The 19,241-nt window shown below is 34.2% G+C and overlaps 1 protein-coding gene across 1 annotated transcript in view; it reads right to left on the bottom strand.

Annotated features, from left to right (window-relative positions):
• Window positions 1–19,241, bottom strand: part of metro (membrane palmitoylated protein 7-like protein metro) — a 35,689-nt gene that overhangs the window by 10,242 nt on the left and 6,206 nt on the right. The window contains exons 6-7 of the mRNA XM_090115407.1: window positions 18,236–18,351; window positions 17,285–17,602 (exon numbers count right to left, since the gene is read on the bottom strand). Coding sequence (XP_089971533.1) covers window positions 17,285–17,602; window positions 18,236–18,351 — 434 coding nt within the window. The remainder of the gene's footprint in view (window positions 1–17,284; window positions 17,603–18,235; window positions 18,352–19,241) is intronic.

The following is a 19,241-nucleotide window of genomic DNA, read 5'->3' as shown; positions in this document are numbered from 1 at the left end:
CGCGAATGCATTGTGAACTTTCAATCAAATCAATAAACAACGCCCAGCAATAAGTCCTCTGCCCGGGACATGGTGACACGGACATCTATGAAAAATAATGATATTAGAAAAAGTTTGAAATCAACAGGTACCACTTAAATTTTAACTCGAAAGGTTATGAAACCGATTACTTGGTAAGAAAATAAATTGCTCTCAATGAGATAAAATTAACGCGACCGAAAAGTACCACTGCACGAACAAAACTGAACGTCCCAGGACATCTAGATAGAGTACCTGGAGCTCTAAAGTGCATGCGCGGATGCAAAGTGACCTTTCGATATAATCAATACGCAACGTACAATAACAAACGAGCTCCCGGATATTTCTAGACTAGCTCAAAAAGCATGCGCGAAACTGCACAGAGCTCCTTGCGAAAAATAATTGACTTTTAACAACACATAACAAGAGATAAGAAATGATGTCGTCACATTGATAAGTTTTATTTAATTTAACCACTCATTAATTAAAAGTATCGTTACAAAATTAAATCAGTCTCCACAGGATATTAAGACAAAATCCCGGGAGCTCTAAAGTGCATGCGCGAATGCATTGTGACCTTTCAATAAAATCAATAAACAACGCCCAGCAACAAGTGCTCTGCACGGGACATCGAGTCCTGATTTATGGAAAGATCTCAAAGAACAATGCCCATTTTTCACCTGAACATGTATAGAAATGAAACAAATCTTAAAATTTAGCTTATTTTATTGTGAACTCATTACGCTTATCATTTTTTTATCAGAGACGTAGGAAAAAAAGATTTTTGTTATTTTTCTAAACTCGTACAAACTTCTTAAAAAATGAAATTATGGTTTTTGAACGTTATCTGTAGAGTTGCTACGTTCCGTTTTACTTGCTGGCGAGTGACGACTGGAGACTGACTTTTACTATTTTAACTAGTTTTATTACTGTTTGTTATATTTTAAGTACTTAATTCTTTTACCTAAATAGTAAAATATTATGAACATTTATTAAAGTCAAGTAAAAAATAATACGAACATTATCAGTTTACGTTTAATTATGATGATGATAGAGTGAAACGGATTGTTTTGACGTTTGACAGCCGCCTGTCATATTCGAATCGGCGCAGTCTCTTTCGTTTTGGTACCTACTACCTAATTACTAATACCTACTTGGTACATATGTACTGCCTACATATTTCCATAGCTATTTGTGTTGATAATTTGCCCGCGACAATTCCTAACCTACAAAGTAGTAATTCGTATTTTTTTAAATTCCTGGCGTTTAACTGGTAAAAGTGAAAACAGGGAATTATTCCCTAATCAAGCACGCAGTATTCCTGCTATACTTGCGGTCTATACATAAACTTTCTTTATCAGGTTTTCAAATGTATGGAAGGTGGGCATTGTCCTTTAAGTAACTATCATTTGCAAATATAAGTATTTATATTATAACGCAAACATCTAGTGTTACTTGATAATTTCTTACCAAATGCTGATTAAAAAAGACACTGACTTTACAAGGATTCAAATTTAACACAACCGAATAAATAACAACCAGCAACAAGTGCTCTGCCCGGGACATCGTGACACGGACACGGATCCGACTTTAAGTAATTTTGATTTCAGTCCCCCTGCCTTTACAGTTCACTACAACAAACAACTCGCAACCACGGTCAATGAAAAAGAATGATATTAGAAAAAGTTTGAAATCAACAGGTACCATTAAAATTTTAACTAGAAAGGTTTTGAAAACGATTCTCTGGCAAGAAAATAAATTACTCTCAATGAGATAAAATTAACGCGACCGAAAAGTACCACTGCACGAACACAACTGAACGTCCCAGGACATCTAGATAGAGTACCTGGAGCCTAAAGTGCATGCGCGGATGCAATGTGTCCTTTCGATATAATCAATACGCAACGTCCAATAACAAACGAGCTCCCGGATATTTCTAGACAAGCTCAAAAAGCATGCGCGAAACTGCACAGAGCTCCTTGCGAAAAATAATTGACTTTTAACGATACATAATAAGAGATAAGAATGATATCGTCACACTGGTAACTTTAATTTATATTAACCACTAATTATTTAATAGTACCATTACAAAAATCTTTAGTACGACTCAATTACAACGCGACCGGTATGTACAAGAGCACAAACGGAACTCAGTCTCACAGGATATCTAGATAGAATCCCGGGAGCTGTAAAGTGCATACGCGGATGCAATGTCACCTTTAGATAAAATCAATACATATCGCAATCTGGCAACGAGTGCTTTACCCGGGATATTGAGTCCTGATTTATGGAAAGATCTCGAATTTAAGTAACTATCTTTTGCAAATATAAGTATTTATTTTATAACGTGAACATCTAGAGCTACTTTATAATTTCTTACCAAATGCTGATTAAAAAAACACTGACTTTACAAGGATTCAATTTCAACACAACAGGAATATACGAATGCTCAAACTAAACTGAAAATCCCAGGATGCCTAGATTACAGGAGCTCTAAAGTGCATGCGCGAATTCATTGTGACCTTTCAATAAAATCAATACGCAACGCCCACCAACAATAGCTATGGCTGGGATATCTAGACTTTTTTTTAAGACAATCGCGAGCATGGACTAAGATAAATACAATATGTATTACTCAATTATAAATCAACAGGCACCGTAAATCAGAATTTAGAAAGGTCTTCGCAGAACTTCTCACTAATTACCAAAAAATAATAAAAAATGTTTTTGAATAATTAAACTTCGCAACTGTAATATACTAGTCCACAAATTAAAATGAAATTCCCAGGAAGCCTAGACTCCAGGAGACCTAAAGGGCATGCGCGGATTCAATGTGACCTTTCGATAAAATCAATACGCTTCGCGTAGCAACAAGTGCTTTACCCGGGATATCGAGTCCTGTTTATGGAAAGATCTCGAATTTAAGTAACTTTCATTTGCAAATATAAATATTTTCTTTATAACACGATTATCAAGAGTTACTTAATAATTTATCTTACCAAACGCTGATTAAAAAAAACACTGACTTTACAAAGATTCAAATTCAACAAAACCGGAATATACGAATGCACAAGCTAAACTGAAATTCCCAGGACGCCTAGATTACAGGAGCTCTAAAGTGCATGCGCGAATGCATTGTGACCTTTCAATAAAATCAATAAACAACGCCCAGCAACAAGTGCTCTGCCCGGGACATCGTGACACGGTCACGAATCCGGATTTTAGTAATTTTGATTTTTTGTCCCCCTACTTTTAAGAATCACTACAACAAACATCAATTCAAAATAAATCTTCGAATAATAATAATATTTAATTAAGTTTGAAATTAACAGGTACCGTTGAAATTTTAACTCGATAGGTGTTTGATAACTCTCTGTTAAAAAAAGAAATTTCTCTTAATGAAGCAAAATCAACGCGACAGAAAAGTACGACTGCACGAATATAACTGAACGGCTTAGGACGCCTAGATTCCCGGCAGCTCTAAAGTGCATGCGCGGATGCAATATGACCTTTCAATAAATCAATAAACAACGCCCAGCAACAAGTGCTCGGCCTGGGACATCACGACACGGACACAGACCCGGATTTTAGTAATTTAGATTTTTAGTCACCCTACTTTTAAAGTTAACTACAACAATCAAGTTTTTTTTTATAATTTTCATTAGAACGCGAACATCTAGAATTATGTTTGCATTTATTATCAAAAGCTGATTTACAGAAAAAAAAAACACATTTTACGTTGATACAAATTTAACGCGACTTGAATATACAAAGGAACGAACACAACTAAATTCCCAGGACATCTAGATAGTGTACCTGGAGATCTAAAGTGCATGCGCGGATGCAATGTGACCCTCAATAAAAACAAAACGCAACGTCCACCAACAATTGCTATGGCCGGGATATCTAGACCCTTTTATAAGACAATCGCAAGCATAGATTATAATAAATACAAGAATGAGTAAATTATAAATCAACAGGCACTGTGAAACAGAATTTGGAAACGTCATCGCAGAACCTTTCCCTGATACCCAAAAATAAAATAAAATATTTATTTTTACTTATATCTATTTTATACTTCGCGACCGTAATATACGAGGGCACAAACTAAACTGAACTTCCCAGGACGCCTAGATTCCAGGAGCTCTAAAAGGCATGCGCGGAAGCAATGTCACCTTGAATAATAAATCAATGTCCTACCTGACGCCCACTGACTAACGCACTCCCCAGGATATAGGGACCCTAGACCCCTAGACTAGCTCAAAAACGCATGCGCGGAACCAGGCAAAGCTAAGATAATCTGGATGATTAATGAGCCGATATTTTCTTTAAAACGCGAACATCTTTATTTTATCATTGCTTACCAAAATCTGATTTACATAAAAAAACACAGATTTTACAGGAATTCAAATTCAACACAACCGGAATGTAGGAATGCACAAACTATAGTGAAATTCCCTGGACGCCTAGATTTCAGCAGCTCTAAAGTGCATGCGCGAATGCATTGTGAACTTTCAATAAAATCAATAAACAACGCCCAGCAACAAGTGCTCTGCCCGGGATACCGAAATATAATATTATCTCTATATTCTCTTAGTATTTTCTCTTAAACGCGAACTTTATCAATGCTCACCAAATAACTACTGTAAAAAAGGAATTGACTTTACGTTGATACAAAATTAACGCGACCGGAATATACAAATGAACGAATATAACTGAATTTTCAGGACATCTAGATAGAGTACCTGAAGCTCTTAATTGCATGCGCGGATGCAAAATGACCTTGAATAATCAATACGCGCACTTCCCGGGATAGCAAAACGAGCTTAAAAGGCATGCGCGAGCCTGGACCAAGCTACCGCCATATTTAAATAGATTTCTTTTTAACTAGTCCAAAAAGAGAGTTTAATATATTGTATTCACAAAAGTTTTGACCCTATCTCGAAATTTTTGATGTTTTCTGGATAAATTATATCTAATATTTTGAAAATCATTTACATAAACAAACGTTTAACATTTAAACACGAGTAACGTTCGAAAAATCTTATATGTTAAAATGTTATGTATTACTTTGGTTAACAAATATCGCGACCGAAATGTGCGAATGTGCAAACCGAACTATTTTTCCCAGGACGTCTAGATAGAATACTAGCTCTACAGAGCATGCGCGGGCACAATATGGCCTTGTGCAATAAATCAATATTCAGTGTGTTTCCTAGGATACCTTTGAGGTCTTTTATAGGCATGCGCGAGCCCGGACCAAGCTGATATTTTTTTATACTTGAAAAATATATTTTTACAAAAATTAACGAGGTGCTTAATATATTTATAAATTCGTCACTATGGAGACGATCAACGAATTACTTAATTTTATTTATCAAAACTTATAATCAACTACTTTAACTTTAACTACTGTTTTATGTATTAACACAAAAAATGGCAAACATGCACTTAAAACCCCTGATATTTCACGTGAATGAGCGTTTCACGTGAGCTTTTAAAAAATCACGATTGAAGATTTCACTTCTTAATTAATTTTCACGTTTTATTCTTAAACAATATACCTATGGATTAATTACAATCTGAATTTAAAGAAAACTTGTTAAGTTAAACAGAATAACACACCACACGACCGAAGTAAACGAATGCGCAAACCTAACTAATTTTCCCAGGACGTCTAGATAGAACACTAGCTTCAAAGAGCATGCGCGGGCACAATATGGCCTTGTGCAATAAATCAATATTCAGTGCGTGTCCTAGGATACCTTAGGGGTCTTTATAGGCATGCGCGAGCCCGGACCAAGCTGATATCTACATTAAAATAATAAATTAAAAATATATTTCTATGAAAATTAATTAGGTGCTTAAAATATGTATAAATTCGTCACTATGGGGACGATCAACGAATTACTTAATGTATTTAACACAATAAATGGCAAAATGCACTTAAAACCCCTGTATATTTCACGTGAATAAGCGTATCACTTGAGCTTTAAGAAATCACGATAAAAAAATTTTACTTTCACGTTTTATTCTTAAACAATTGATTGATAACAAACTGAAGTTAAAAAGCAAAAATTTGTTTACTTAAACAGAATTATACATAACACGACCGAAGTAAACGAATGCACAAACCGAACTAATTCTCACAGGACGCCTAGGATGCCTGGACTCTAAAGTGCATGCGCGAATTCAAGGTGACCTGGAGCAAATAATCGATAACAATGCTCATGTTGTTCCTGGGACGCCTAGATAGCTTCAAAACGCATGCGTTAGCCTGCACAAAGCTATTGTTGGGGTTGCTCTTTCGACATAATATATTAGGTACCGACTTTATTACTTACTAATCATACCGGTGAGGTAAGTGTTTAATTTTGGCGGGAGGCGAAGAGTGTCCGTTCTGTAGCGTTTAGCTACTATTATGTATTCTTGGTTTTAGGTTTCCTGATTCATGATAAGAGTTTCTAACACTTCATCCGGAGATTATTTATTTTTAATAGTTCATGAATACATGAAAAAAAATCGCGAGCATACATAAAGATACATAAAAAGAGATACATATAAAAAGAGGGAAATACACATAAGAGAAAAAAAACATTAGATAGTAAATAAATTAATATAACATATCGCAAGAGCACATATAAAATAAATAACATAAAAATCGCCTAGACAAATGCGCATGCTTTATCGCATATTTCCTCAACGTTATCTCTTTCTGTCAACATGAGAATTTCAAAAGATATGGAATCTCATGCTCATCGGAATCTTTCCAAAATTTACTTCATAATTAATTTTTGAGAAACCGTAATAAAAATATTTTAAAAATTATTGCAAGTAAAATGTCTAAAAAATCATTTTTTGCGGACTTTTTAAATAATTATCTCCCATCGCCGATTGGTTAATTAATAATGTTACGACGCTAATAATCATTTTTATTTATATAATTTGCTAGAACTACCGAATGAAAATAGTTAAGCTATGTTAACAAAATTATCACGAAAAAAAGGTCAGTTTCACGTTTTTTTTTTTTTGTTAAAGTCATCATTAATTAAAAACAGAAAGAGCTAAGGTTTCTGGAAAATTAAGATACTGGGTATAGATGTGGAATATTTTAGCCTGTAGTAGACTCAAAAATGTTATTTTAAATATTTCCAAAAGTATATGTAATCAAATTTTAATTTAAAATCTTTAAAAACAGAATTACGTATTAATGTTCATCCCACAAAGAAAGAATAGGTGCCTACGTTGTAATTTCGCAAGCATTTAAGTGATTTTAATGACAGAAAAAACATGGTTGATTTGATAATTTTATTTCCTAATAAAATGATTGTAATAATTCTTATCAATCCCATAAATATGATTTTCAAAATGACCCACTTAATGAGACCGAAGTGTGTACGACGCATGCACATAAAATTCAGTTTAAAAACATTTAGGACAACCCTAGAGTTAGATGATTCTGCATATGGCCCGGATACTATTGCCCACATATAACCTACCTTGTTTAAATAAAAGTATTGCTTATAATCACTGCACATAAACTAAAACAGAATAATACATCATAAATGAAACCAGAGCCAACTGACTATCACAAAGTACTGCGCAGCAATGGCTGCAAATCCTAGGATAGGTAGGATTGTGCATAAAGTGCATGCGCGAACCCGGATCTGGCCTTCTGGAAAATTCCCAGGACACCTTGATAGTGCCTAAAGCGCATGCGCGAGCCCAGATATAGCCTTCTGGAAAATTCCCAGGACACCTAGATAGTGCCTAAAGCGCATGCGCGAGCCCAGATATAGCCTTCTGGAAAATTCCCAGGACACCTAGATAGTGCCTAAAGCGCATGCGCGAGCCCGGATATAGCCTTCTGTAAAATTCCTAGAACACCTAGAGAGCCTAAAGTGCATGCGCGAGCCCGGATCTGGCCTCCTAGAAAATTCCTAGGACACCTACAGAGCCTAAAGTTCATGCGCGAACCTAGGTTTGGCTGACCTTCGAGGACATAAATCAATAATTGATTTTATATTGTTATAGTTAACATTATATACGTCATATAAAATGTTCTGTCCAGGAATATGCAATTGGTGCCGAAAATTTAATACTTATACATAATTAGATACAAGTAAACAATAAAAACCACACTTGATCAACAATAAACAGGTTCAATTATGTATGAATAATTAGGATAATAATATGCATAGAAATTATAAAAGGGACGTTTATGTCATAAATAATAAAAAAGATATATTTTACACATCAGAAGTTTATTAAGATATTTATAATCACATTTCACACAATTTCAATGAAAATAGTACATTAATTTAACATTACAATATATTAAATTCGCAGATCGTTGTTCTGGTAATGGGTGCCCCGACTTGTTGATCTGTAATACAAAAATACAATAATGGACATACACTATCCAGATAGTAAAAAAAATATTAATTCATGAATATATTACACAAATTTCAATCAGTACATAATAGTTTATACTTGCTTTTTATAATACAAAAATTGCACACATCCATCGTAATATAACTGAAGCTCTCTGTTCTGCAATATTAAAATTTTGTAATTTAAAATATATAATTTAAAAAATAAAAAATTTCAATAAGTACATAAAAATGTATACTTACTTTTTATCATATAAAAAATTCACACCAAACTCAAAATCAAACTGACCACTTCATTAAATCGATTCGAAAATTGTCGCCAAATATTATTAAAATCATGGAACTATATTTAATCGCACTCGCAATGGCAAATGAAAACCCGTTCCAAATGCGCATGCGTGATCCCGGGCAAAGCTAAATTTCACGATAGCGCCAAACAAATCCAACATGGCGACTGCCTAACGATTTTATGGGATTAAAAATCTATTATTATTAACAAAACGACCTACACTTAATAGAAAAATATCTCACCAATGCATCACTCGAACAACACGGCAATGAATATTCATTCAATACGCACTGAATTTAAAAAAATAATCAAATAAGTAAAATTAAAAAAAAACGTAGTAAGTAAAGACGATTGATTTATTTAAAATATTTAAAGCTATACTAGCGTTGAAACAAATCTAATAAGTGACAATAAAATTATTAACACTGAAAGAAATAATTAAAACTAGAAACTAAACGAACACGTCCGAACGATGCACTTGCACACCACGCAATGAGACTCCCAGGTCGTCTAGGTAGGGTACCTAGAGTGCATGCGCGAACCTAGGGTTGGCAATCGATAAAGTCTAGAAACTGCATAAAGTGCATGCGCGAACCCTACCACGCGACGCAACACACAGCGGACACAAAATGGCGATATTATCCGCCATTTTGCGGATGCCTGTGCGAATCTTACAACAGGACGTATCACACGGCGGTCACAAAGAGACGATAAAGTCCACCATTTTGTGGACGCCTGCGCGAACACTACAGCGGGACACAACACGCAGCGGAAACAAAGAGGCTATATCGCCCGCCATTTTGTGTACGCCTGCGTGAAAACTACAGCGGGACGTATCACGCAGCGGAAACAAAGAGACGATAACGTCCGCCATTTTATGGACGCCTGCGTGAACCCTACTTGGGGACGGACATGCAGCGGACACAAAGAGGCGATATTGTCTGCCATTTTGTGGACGACTGTGCGAAACCTACAATAGGGAGGAACACGTAGCGGACACAAAAGGACGATATCGCACGCCATTTTATGGACGCCTGCGCGAATCTAACAATGAGACGCATCACGCAGAGCACTCAAAATGGCGATATCGTCCAGTGACTATATCGCCATTTTGAGTTTATGGCAACTTTTTTATTTTAACGGAATTATAATATTACACGAACTCTAGTGAAGTTTCAATACTGATTTTGTTCGTACAGTACATCATAACTTACTACCTATTTAGTCATAAATTATAGTAGTCAACAATTACACGCTATTTAAATGTTAATAATTCGCAGTCCCTCAGGAGCACATGGATGGTAAACCGCCACTTTAAACTATTTATCAGGATACCACGCAAGTGAAGCCGCGGGATCAATCTATTTAACGAATAAAAAGTGAATGAAACACGTTATGTGGTACAGATATTTCAAAACAAAAATTCAAGTGCAAACAGAGTTTCATATTCTATGTATTGTATAATATTTGGTTGACATCTTCTCCTTTGCATACTATTTGTTTCTAAGAACTATGTATAATATTTTTGTGAAAAATCCACGGACGTATTTGTAACATTGCATTACGCTGTAGTTCTGTAACAATAGTAAAAATATTCAGATAAATAAATATTACAAAGAAATATCAGCAATTCACTTCAGAATTAATAACAGCAAAAAAATACATATCAGCAATTCACTTCAATATTAATAATGGTAATAATAGAAAAATGTATACTTACTTGACTTCAACTTACTAATTTCTCACTTAAATTATATTATTACTTCACACAATAACACATCTTAATATTCTCATACTTATTTAATATTCCTAACACAGACAAGTTAAATCAATCCGTAATTTGACTATCAAAAAATCGGTTTAATATTTAAGCGGTTAATATTCCTTGCATTCAATAACACTTTAAAATAAAATATAAGTATAAACTCCGAAAGTTGACTATCAAAAAGGCGGTTGAAAATTGTGACATACACCTAAATAAAGTCATTCCTGTTGACAGTTAGTCAACTGTCAAAGTCAAATCTGACACGAGCATGCGCAGTCCTGGACAGAACTTTCATATAACGATTCCTATTCGCTATGGCTTTATACGTCAAAGTACACAACCAATGACGAGGCGGTATTGGACTAAGAGCTTAACGCATGCGTCGACAAACTTGTACCTGTACAAAAAGTAGTCATAATTTCCGTATTAGATGTACCTATAAAAATCACACTTGAAAAACAAAAACCCACTTGGTCATAATAAACGGTTTCAGCTATGTGCAAGCAATGAGGATAGGATTTTTTAAAAGGTTTCGAGCGTAATAATACTAATAATAAATTTTTGCAGAAAATAACTTTATTTACATACTTAAATATTACATTTCACACAAATTACAATATAATTGTAAATTAATTCAATATCTATTCATTTCATATCGTTGTTCTCATTATAAAGGTGTTCCGACTTGCTGATCTGTAATAAAAAAAATAATTAAAAATATTCCAGATAATAAAGAAATATTAATTCATTAATAAATTCCAAAAAATTCAATTAGTACATAATATCTAGTTTATACTTACTATTTATAATATTAAAATTGCACAGACCCATTGATATAATATTATATAACTTCAGTCCTCTATTCAGTAATATTAAAATTTTATAATATTTGTGTGAATTAAAATTTTAAAATTTTAAATACAGTAGAATCCGTTTATTATGACTCCGCCTATATTGACCAACCGGTTATTATGACGTAATTGCACTACGAAGTTTGGTTTTCATATAAAATTCTTTATAAAAAGTCGGATATATTGACTTCCCTTACAGTGACATGCCGCTTATTATGACCCATTTTTAATAAATTATGTCTGGTTATAATGACCGGCATGATTCTTTACACGGAAATGTGGGAAGATTATGTTGTCATTGATAGCGATCTCCTCACATCCGAAGAACCCACCGATGAAAATATCGTACAGAACTTTAGTGCTAAGGAACAACTGGAAAGTGATGGGGAAGAGGAAGTCGAGGAATCACCATTACCTACCGCAGAAGCGGCATTAAAAGCTGCAGAATTACATATTATCACGATTTGTTCACAGCAATATTGAAAATGATAATTTGTCTTCTATATACACAATAGTATTAGAGACTGTTTTTACAATAAAATGAAAAAACAAAAGCAGACAAAAATTACAGTGTACTTACAGTAAAAAAAAATACACTTGTATGTGTTATTATAATAATCTGCTGATTACGTGCAATTTTGATTTTGATTTAATATGTACGTTAGATATGCAAGTATACTATGTTTCTGTATTAAAATACTTAAATACATACATATTTACATAAAAAAGATTTTTCATTTCACATAACGCTTTGTATGACGTCCGCTTATTATGACGTGTTTGTCGATTCCCTTCGATGTCATTATAAACGGATTCCACTGTACTTAATGATCAAAAATATTAATTGCATGATAAAATTTCAAAAAATTCAATGAGTACATAAGAATGTATACTTACTTTTTATAATACAAAAATTTCACACCAAACTAAAACAAACTGAACACCATCATTGAAACAAAACTTAAGTAGTCCAACATCATTAAGTCGATTCGAAAATTGTCGCGAATTATTATTAAAATAATGAAACTATTTAATAAAACGAATCAATGTATCCAATATCCATATCATTACTCCAAAAATCCAAATTAAAACCCGTTCCAAATGCGCATGCGTGATCCCGGGCAAAGCTAAATTTCACGCATGCGCCAAACAAGTCCAACATGGCGACTTGATATCGATTTTATGGGATTGTTAACGAGAATCCGCACTTAAAAATCTATTATTATTGACAAAAGGACCTACACTAGATAGAAAAATAACTCATCAATGCATCACTCAAACAACACGGCAAATAATATTCATTCGATATTATTATCTACTTCAAATTAAAACCCGTTCCGAATGCGCATGCGTGATCCTAGGCAAAGCAAATTTTCACGCATGCGCCAAAAAAATCCAACATGGCGACTTCATATCGATTTTATGGGATTGTTAAGGAGAATCCGCACTTAAAATTCTATTATTATTAATAAAAGGACCTACACTAAAAAGAAAAATAACTCACCAATGCATCACTCGAACAACACGGCAAATAATATGCATTGTATTATACGCACTGAATTTAAACAAATTAATCAAATAAGTAAATTTTAAAAAACAAAATGGTTGATATTAAAAAAGTTAAAAGTAGGTAATACGTAGTTAAGAAAAGTATACGATTGAATTAATTAAAATATTTAAATTTTAAAGCAACACTAGCGTTCAAACAAATCTAATAAGTTACAATAAAATTATTAACACTGAAAGAAATAATTAAAACTTGAAATTAAACGAAAACGTCCGAACGATGCACTTGCACACCACGCAATGAGACTCCCAGGTCGTCTAGGTAGGGTACCTAAAGTGCATGCGCGAACCTAGGGTTGGTAATCGATAAAGTCTAGAAACTGTATAAAGTGCATGCGTGAACCCTAAAACGAGCAGGAAGGCACACGCCGCGGACACAAAGGGACGATATCGTCCGCCATTTTGTGGACGCCTGCGCAATCCCTACAGCAGGACGCATCACACATCGGACACAAAGAGGCGCTATCGTTCGCCATTTTGTGGATTCATGCGCGAAGTCTACAATGCGACGCAACACGCAGCGGATACAAATAGCTTCCGCCATTTTGTGGATGTCTGCGCGAATCTTACAATGGAATGCATCACACGGCGGACACAAAGAGACGATATTGTCCGCCATTTTCTTGACGCCTGCGCTCTCCCTACGCAACAGGCTGAGGACACAAAATAGCCATATCGTCCGCCATTTTGTTTATACGAACTCTTGGGTGGGCTCGTATCCGCCATTTTAAACTACCTGTACTGTCGCCATTTTGTATTGAAACATTAGTCTGGTCAATTATTTGCACATATTCTATTAATAATTGATAAATTATTAAAGGGGTATCATTTTTGAGAAATTCTTAGAAATCAAATCGTCAAAATACAATAATATTTCCACAATTTTACAAACAATGTGTAAAAACAGTGTTTTGAATGCTCAGTGGCAAAGTTTTACGTGGGCTGTATACTGCCACTTTAGACCACTTGTTGCACTTTCATTTTGAATTCAACTAACTGCTTATAATTTTTTAAGATTTACTTTGAAAAAGGATAACGTCTCGTAAAATTTAATAGCTACACGCCACTAAAGTTTTTATTACGTTAAAAATAATAATAATTCTTTCAATTGTTAAATAATTTTCGCCATTTTATTCAACCTTGATACGTCGACTACGCAGGCGCGCATTGTTTCAGCGCGCATTGTTTTGAAATACGGTCCGTAATTTTCTGAATGTGGCCATCATGGACGTATAAAACGGACGGAGTATCGCCTAAACATTGAGTGAAGCCTAGTAATGGCAGCGACACATCCATGTGTGTGTGCCATGTTGCCATGGCAACACTATGGCAACAGCTGTCCTGATGACAATGGCGGCTCTATTTTTTTATATAAATTTTGTCGTAATAATTTTGTCATTAAAACATAAAAGAAATAAATTCCTTCCCTGTGGAATGTAATCCTCTGTGTTTTGTTATTTAAAATTGTACTGTTGCGACACCATTTAACCATGCAAGACGGCACTTTAAATATTTTTTGTGAAACAGTGACGCTGTTAATCAGTCGGTAGTTCACGACATAATGGCGGCCGACTAGCTTACTATGGTGAGAGTGTGTGCGTGTTTATTGTCTTTACACGATCGCTAGCTTACTACGGTGGCTTCACGTTGTTTGTTCGTAAAATGGCGTCCGTCTTTTTTTATACGTCCATGGCGGCCATATTGTATTGTTCTTGAAAGTTCTGTCGCGCATGTCGCGCATGTCGCATGGCGCAGTCGCGATGTTTTACGCCATTTTGAATTTGAGTAAGTTCTAGTAAAAATTAAACTTAATAATATATAAGATAGTTATTCGTATTAATGAAAAACAAACATTTATTTTTTTTAATTAATGAAATTATATTAAATTCGCAGTTTAGTACCGCGTAGGTCATAAGACTTAATGTCACAGTCGCCATTTTATACATCATTTATTTATTGCGTGCGCAGCCGCGATGGGGGCAGGTAGCCGCCATCTTAGATAAGCTCTTTACCATTTACAACAGGAACCGATTTGGTGCAAATCTGCTCCTGCTGCACTTGGTGGAAAAAAATATATTGAAAGAACTCACACGTGGGAAGGTACCCCCACGAAATACCGGCGTCGAACAGCATGTGAATGCTACTGTTATTTGTACGGTGAGTGGGGGGTTGAGTGGGAGCTTTCTTTATCCTATATTCCCACATAAATCCATTCCCTTAATCCTATGCTTTTAAATACGGCAATCCTACTTATAAGGTATATCAGGCTTCCCACTAACGGCTAACTCATTTGCCGTCAGTGGCATAATAGACTCTCTTCAATTTTAAATTAAACCAACCGGCTAAATTTGTAAAAACCTCTTTGAAAAAGGATAATATCTCACAAAATCTAAAAGAGATATGCTACTTAAGTCTTTATTACATTACTAATAATAATTCATGTAATTATATTCGCCATTTTAATGCCACGTATCAAGCTTAACTACGCAGGCGCGCATTGTTTCATCGATCGCGGGCGCCATTTTGAAATACCATATCCGCCATTTTGAAACGTAGAAAATTCGACGCAATTTCAATTTTTTATATATTTTTGAAAAGCCCTATGTGCATATTTTCGTAACTAACGTAACAGTCATTAACGTATTTAATGAGACCTAAATATTGCGTATAATACAATGAATATTAATGTTTATTGTACGGCAATGATTGGTGAATGGGTACAATTGAAAATATTATGTTCGATAATGCAACTTTTCGCGTAATTAACATAGCTGAAACCGCTTTATATATGAGACGGGACAATTATATCGACTTACCTATTCCCTCTGCAAGTGTAAACCGAAACCGCGACGGAAAACAAAAAAATCAAAAACACTTGCACTAAAATCACAAAGGAGACTGAGGAAGATTTAGGAATTTGAATTAAATCAAACAAATGAAATAAAAAGGCGGAACTGAAATAAAATAAATAACGGGTCCGTTCCCGACCAAGTCTAGACTGCAACTAAATTCGATGCCCTAATAGGTATAGCGTCTCATATAGGATACCTAGAAAATCGATGTGCATTTGGGTGCATGCGCGGTTCTGCACTGTGGCGTCTTTTTATTCCCGCCAATATTCGAAATGTTTGACCTTTGACATTTGTGTAATGGCAATAATTTATTTTATAGTTTCTTGTGTTTTATTTTACGCGGATATTATAAATTCAGTTATTAGAGGATTTTAAATATTGGGAATCAGGGTATAGGTATAATAGAATGAATAAATCATGTTAATAATCCGTAAAAACATATTTAATTTCTAACAGTACGTGCACTAAGCATGCATTCCTAATATCGTTGTTTAAATTGATAGGTAGAATTGAGAACTCTCAATATTTCAGTCAGATTTTATCGTAATATATATTAATTATAATCTGTAGAACCTCTGCCATCCATTAAGGGGTAAAAAGGGAATAAATACGTAAACATGTCGTTTATCATTGTTTATGTAAATATCATACGAATTTTCATTAAAAATACGCATCATAAGATATTTTTCAGCATGTGTATATTATAAGAAGTATTTTTCATCAACTTTACCTTAGAAAATATTTGTTGTCATATTATAAGAGCCCTAATTGTGCTGAATCCTTTGCTCAAATGTTTAGTACCCACCTGTACGATGATTTAAAGTGTAGCAGTTATTTTCACTCAAATCTGGTTTTTCAAAGCATTCGATATAACATTCGCATTAAGGTATGCATATTTATTTCATTAATTCGCAAACATTTTAAACATACGACAATAAATAGGTAGTAAATTATTTTATAATATACTCAGAACTATTTGTGAATATCTGTTCACAAATAGTTCTGATTTGTGATAAATTGAAGATTTGTATATACTGTCTGTAGAAAAAAAAGTCTATACTGTCTGTAGTAATATAACAAACAAAGTAAATTGTTAGGATCCAGGATAAAAAGACCAATTTAAGATATTTTCCTTTAATAAACATCTCCTGCATATATATTTCTGTGTCTCACCAAATTGAGACATGATCTCTCTTATTTACAACTAGAATAATACTGTATATCCAAAATATTTCCAGATTTTCAGTTATCAATCATAAGTAAAATAAATTTGCTTTATGCGCATTGCAAAATTTGCAGCTGCAGCAATCATAATGTAATAATACGTTTTAATATTAATCACATAAGTTTTCGGAATATACTGCTTATATTAGCAGAATAAATAATACCAGTTTTACCTCCATAAACATACTTAAATTAGTACCCCCAACATAATCTTTTACAAAACATTTGCCTTGCCAAATTTGTATTTCCCCATATATCATTCGCACACAACAAATCGCTATAGCAACACAAGTATACGCAACAAACAGACAAACAAGCATACTCACATGGTATGGGCGTCACGTATTTCTCTGGGTCAGTAGCGATCAACCGTCTCCTCAATTCATTCCGACCAACCCCGGGCGCACCAACTAGTACTATTGGTCTCACGAAACCTGGTCTTGGATACAATCTGGCAACTTCTTCATACGTTGGTATCATTTCACGGTCGAAATCATCGTTTTCTTTAATATCGTAGATGATTTTCTTCACTTTTGGCGTAGATTTGCAAGGCAGTAAGGCAGTGGCGTTTGCTGTGGGGGAACATGGCGTTTTTGGACTGCACTCTGAGCTCGCATTTGTCGGTGAACAGAGGGCTGGCTTGCCTGGAATTGAGTTATAAGGCTAGTATTATAACGCCATTAAATTATACTGGTTAATATATAGAGACATAAATTTGCTTGTCATTGATAAAAAATACGGTAAAAATAACAAAAAGTATAAAAAAAACGCAAAATGACGTCAAAATGGTCTCCACATCAGAATTTGTAGCATAGGAGAAATGAATTTAAATATAATAAAATAAATAAATATTTCAGGACAATTTTCACACACGGCACGATCTGATCCCATACTAAGCTTTCGCTTGTGTTATGGAAACCAGATGGCTGATAAACATACATAATTTTAAATAAATACTTATATAGATAATTAGCACCCAGACACAGAGCAACGTCTATGATCATCACACAAATATTTGCCCCGGGTGGGAATCGAACCCACGACCTCTGGCTTTGAAGGCAGGGCCACTACCAACTAAGCCAGCCGGTCAGTCATAATATGATGTGATAGTCATGATAAATTGTGACTGAGGTTAACGTATATATTTTACTTCATAACCTACATCTATTGTCTAACTACACAATCAAATCATTCTAGAATCGTTGTTACATCAACCATATATTAAACAAATGAGTTAACACCAGTATTTTAAAACTAATATGGTATTAATAACATACCATCTAAAGTCTGTGGATCACTTTGTCTCTCATGAATAATCCTTCCTTCTTGTAAAGCCCGTGAAGGTATCAAACCGGCTCTCATAACCCTATCCCCTTCACGTCGGGCTTGCCACCTGGGAACCAGAAATAAGTATTATATACAGAATAATGAACGAAACTCTTTCAAAATATATATTTATAGATATAAAAATTGAAGTATTGCCAATATATTACAGATTTCCTGAAAAGTGAAAACCAACATATTTCCTTCAACTTTTTCAAGTCCTTTTGTATATACAAATATGTTGGTTTTCAGGAAATCTGTAATATATTGGCAATACTTCAATTTTTATATCTATACTAATATTATAAAGAGGAAAGGTTTGTATGTATGTATGTATGTATGGTCTTCACGCATAATCTACTGGACCGATTTTTATGAAATTTGGCACAGATAATCTTTAGACCCTGAGAAAGAACATAGGCTACCTTTTATTGCGAAATATGTACCACGGGCGAAGCCGGGGCGGACCGCTAGTTTTAAAATAAATGCCTTGATGCACTTTTTTCTATGCGTAATAAAAGTCCATTATAGAAATATAACTTAAAATATAAGCATATGAAAACTGACAAGTACAAACAATTTTCTAATAACGAATTGTACCTAACACTTATTATAATAATAATTAGTGTGCAATATTAATTAATTAATTGTTTAATTAATGTCAAATTTACCCATTATCCGAACTATCTAAGTTTGACACCAATCAATAATGAATATCTTGACTGATCATGTCAATGTCAAACTTTGTTGTTTTCCTGTACTCAGTGAAAATATTGTGTAATTTTTCAGTTTTGTGAAAATTTATGTTAAGTGAATGATTATAAGCCAGTTTTAATGGAATTAGGGATTAGGTAGGTTTTAGAAATGTATTATTTAGTTTGTATTTAAAAATTTCGACTAAAGATGATTATAATTGCATTAGTTTGTTTATATTTCAGGGAATATTTGCAAATAAATAGT

This window comes from Colias eurytheme, chromosome 1 (assembly GCF_061535395.1).
Source record: "Colias eurytheme isolate Ceu_HAF_F1 chromosome 1, ilColEury1 Martin Lab GWU primary, whole genome shotgun sequence".
In the NCBI taxonomy this organism is placed as follows: Eukaryota; Metazoa; Arthropoda; class Insecta; order Lepidoptera; family Pieridae; genus Colias; species Colias eurytheme.
This window is presented reverse-complemented; position numbering and strand designations above follow the sequence as displayed.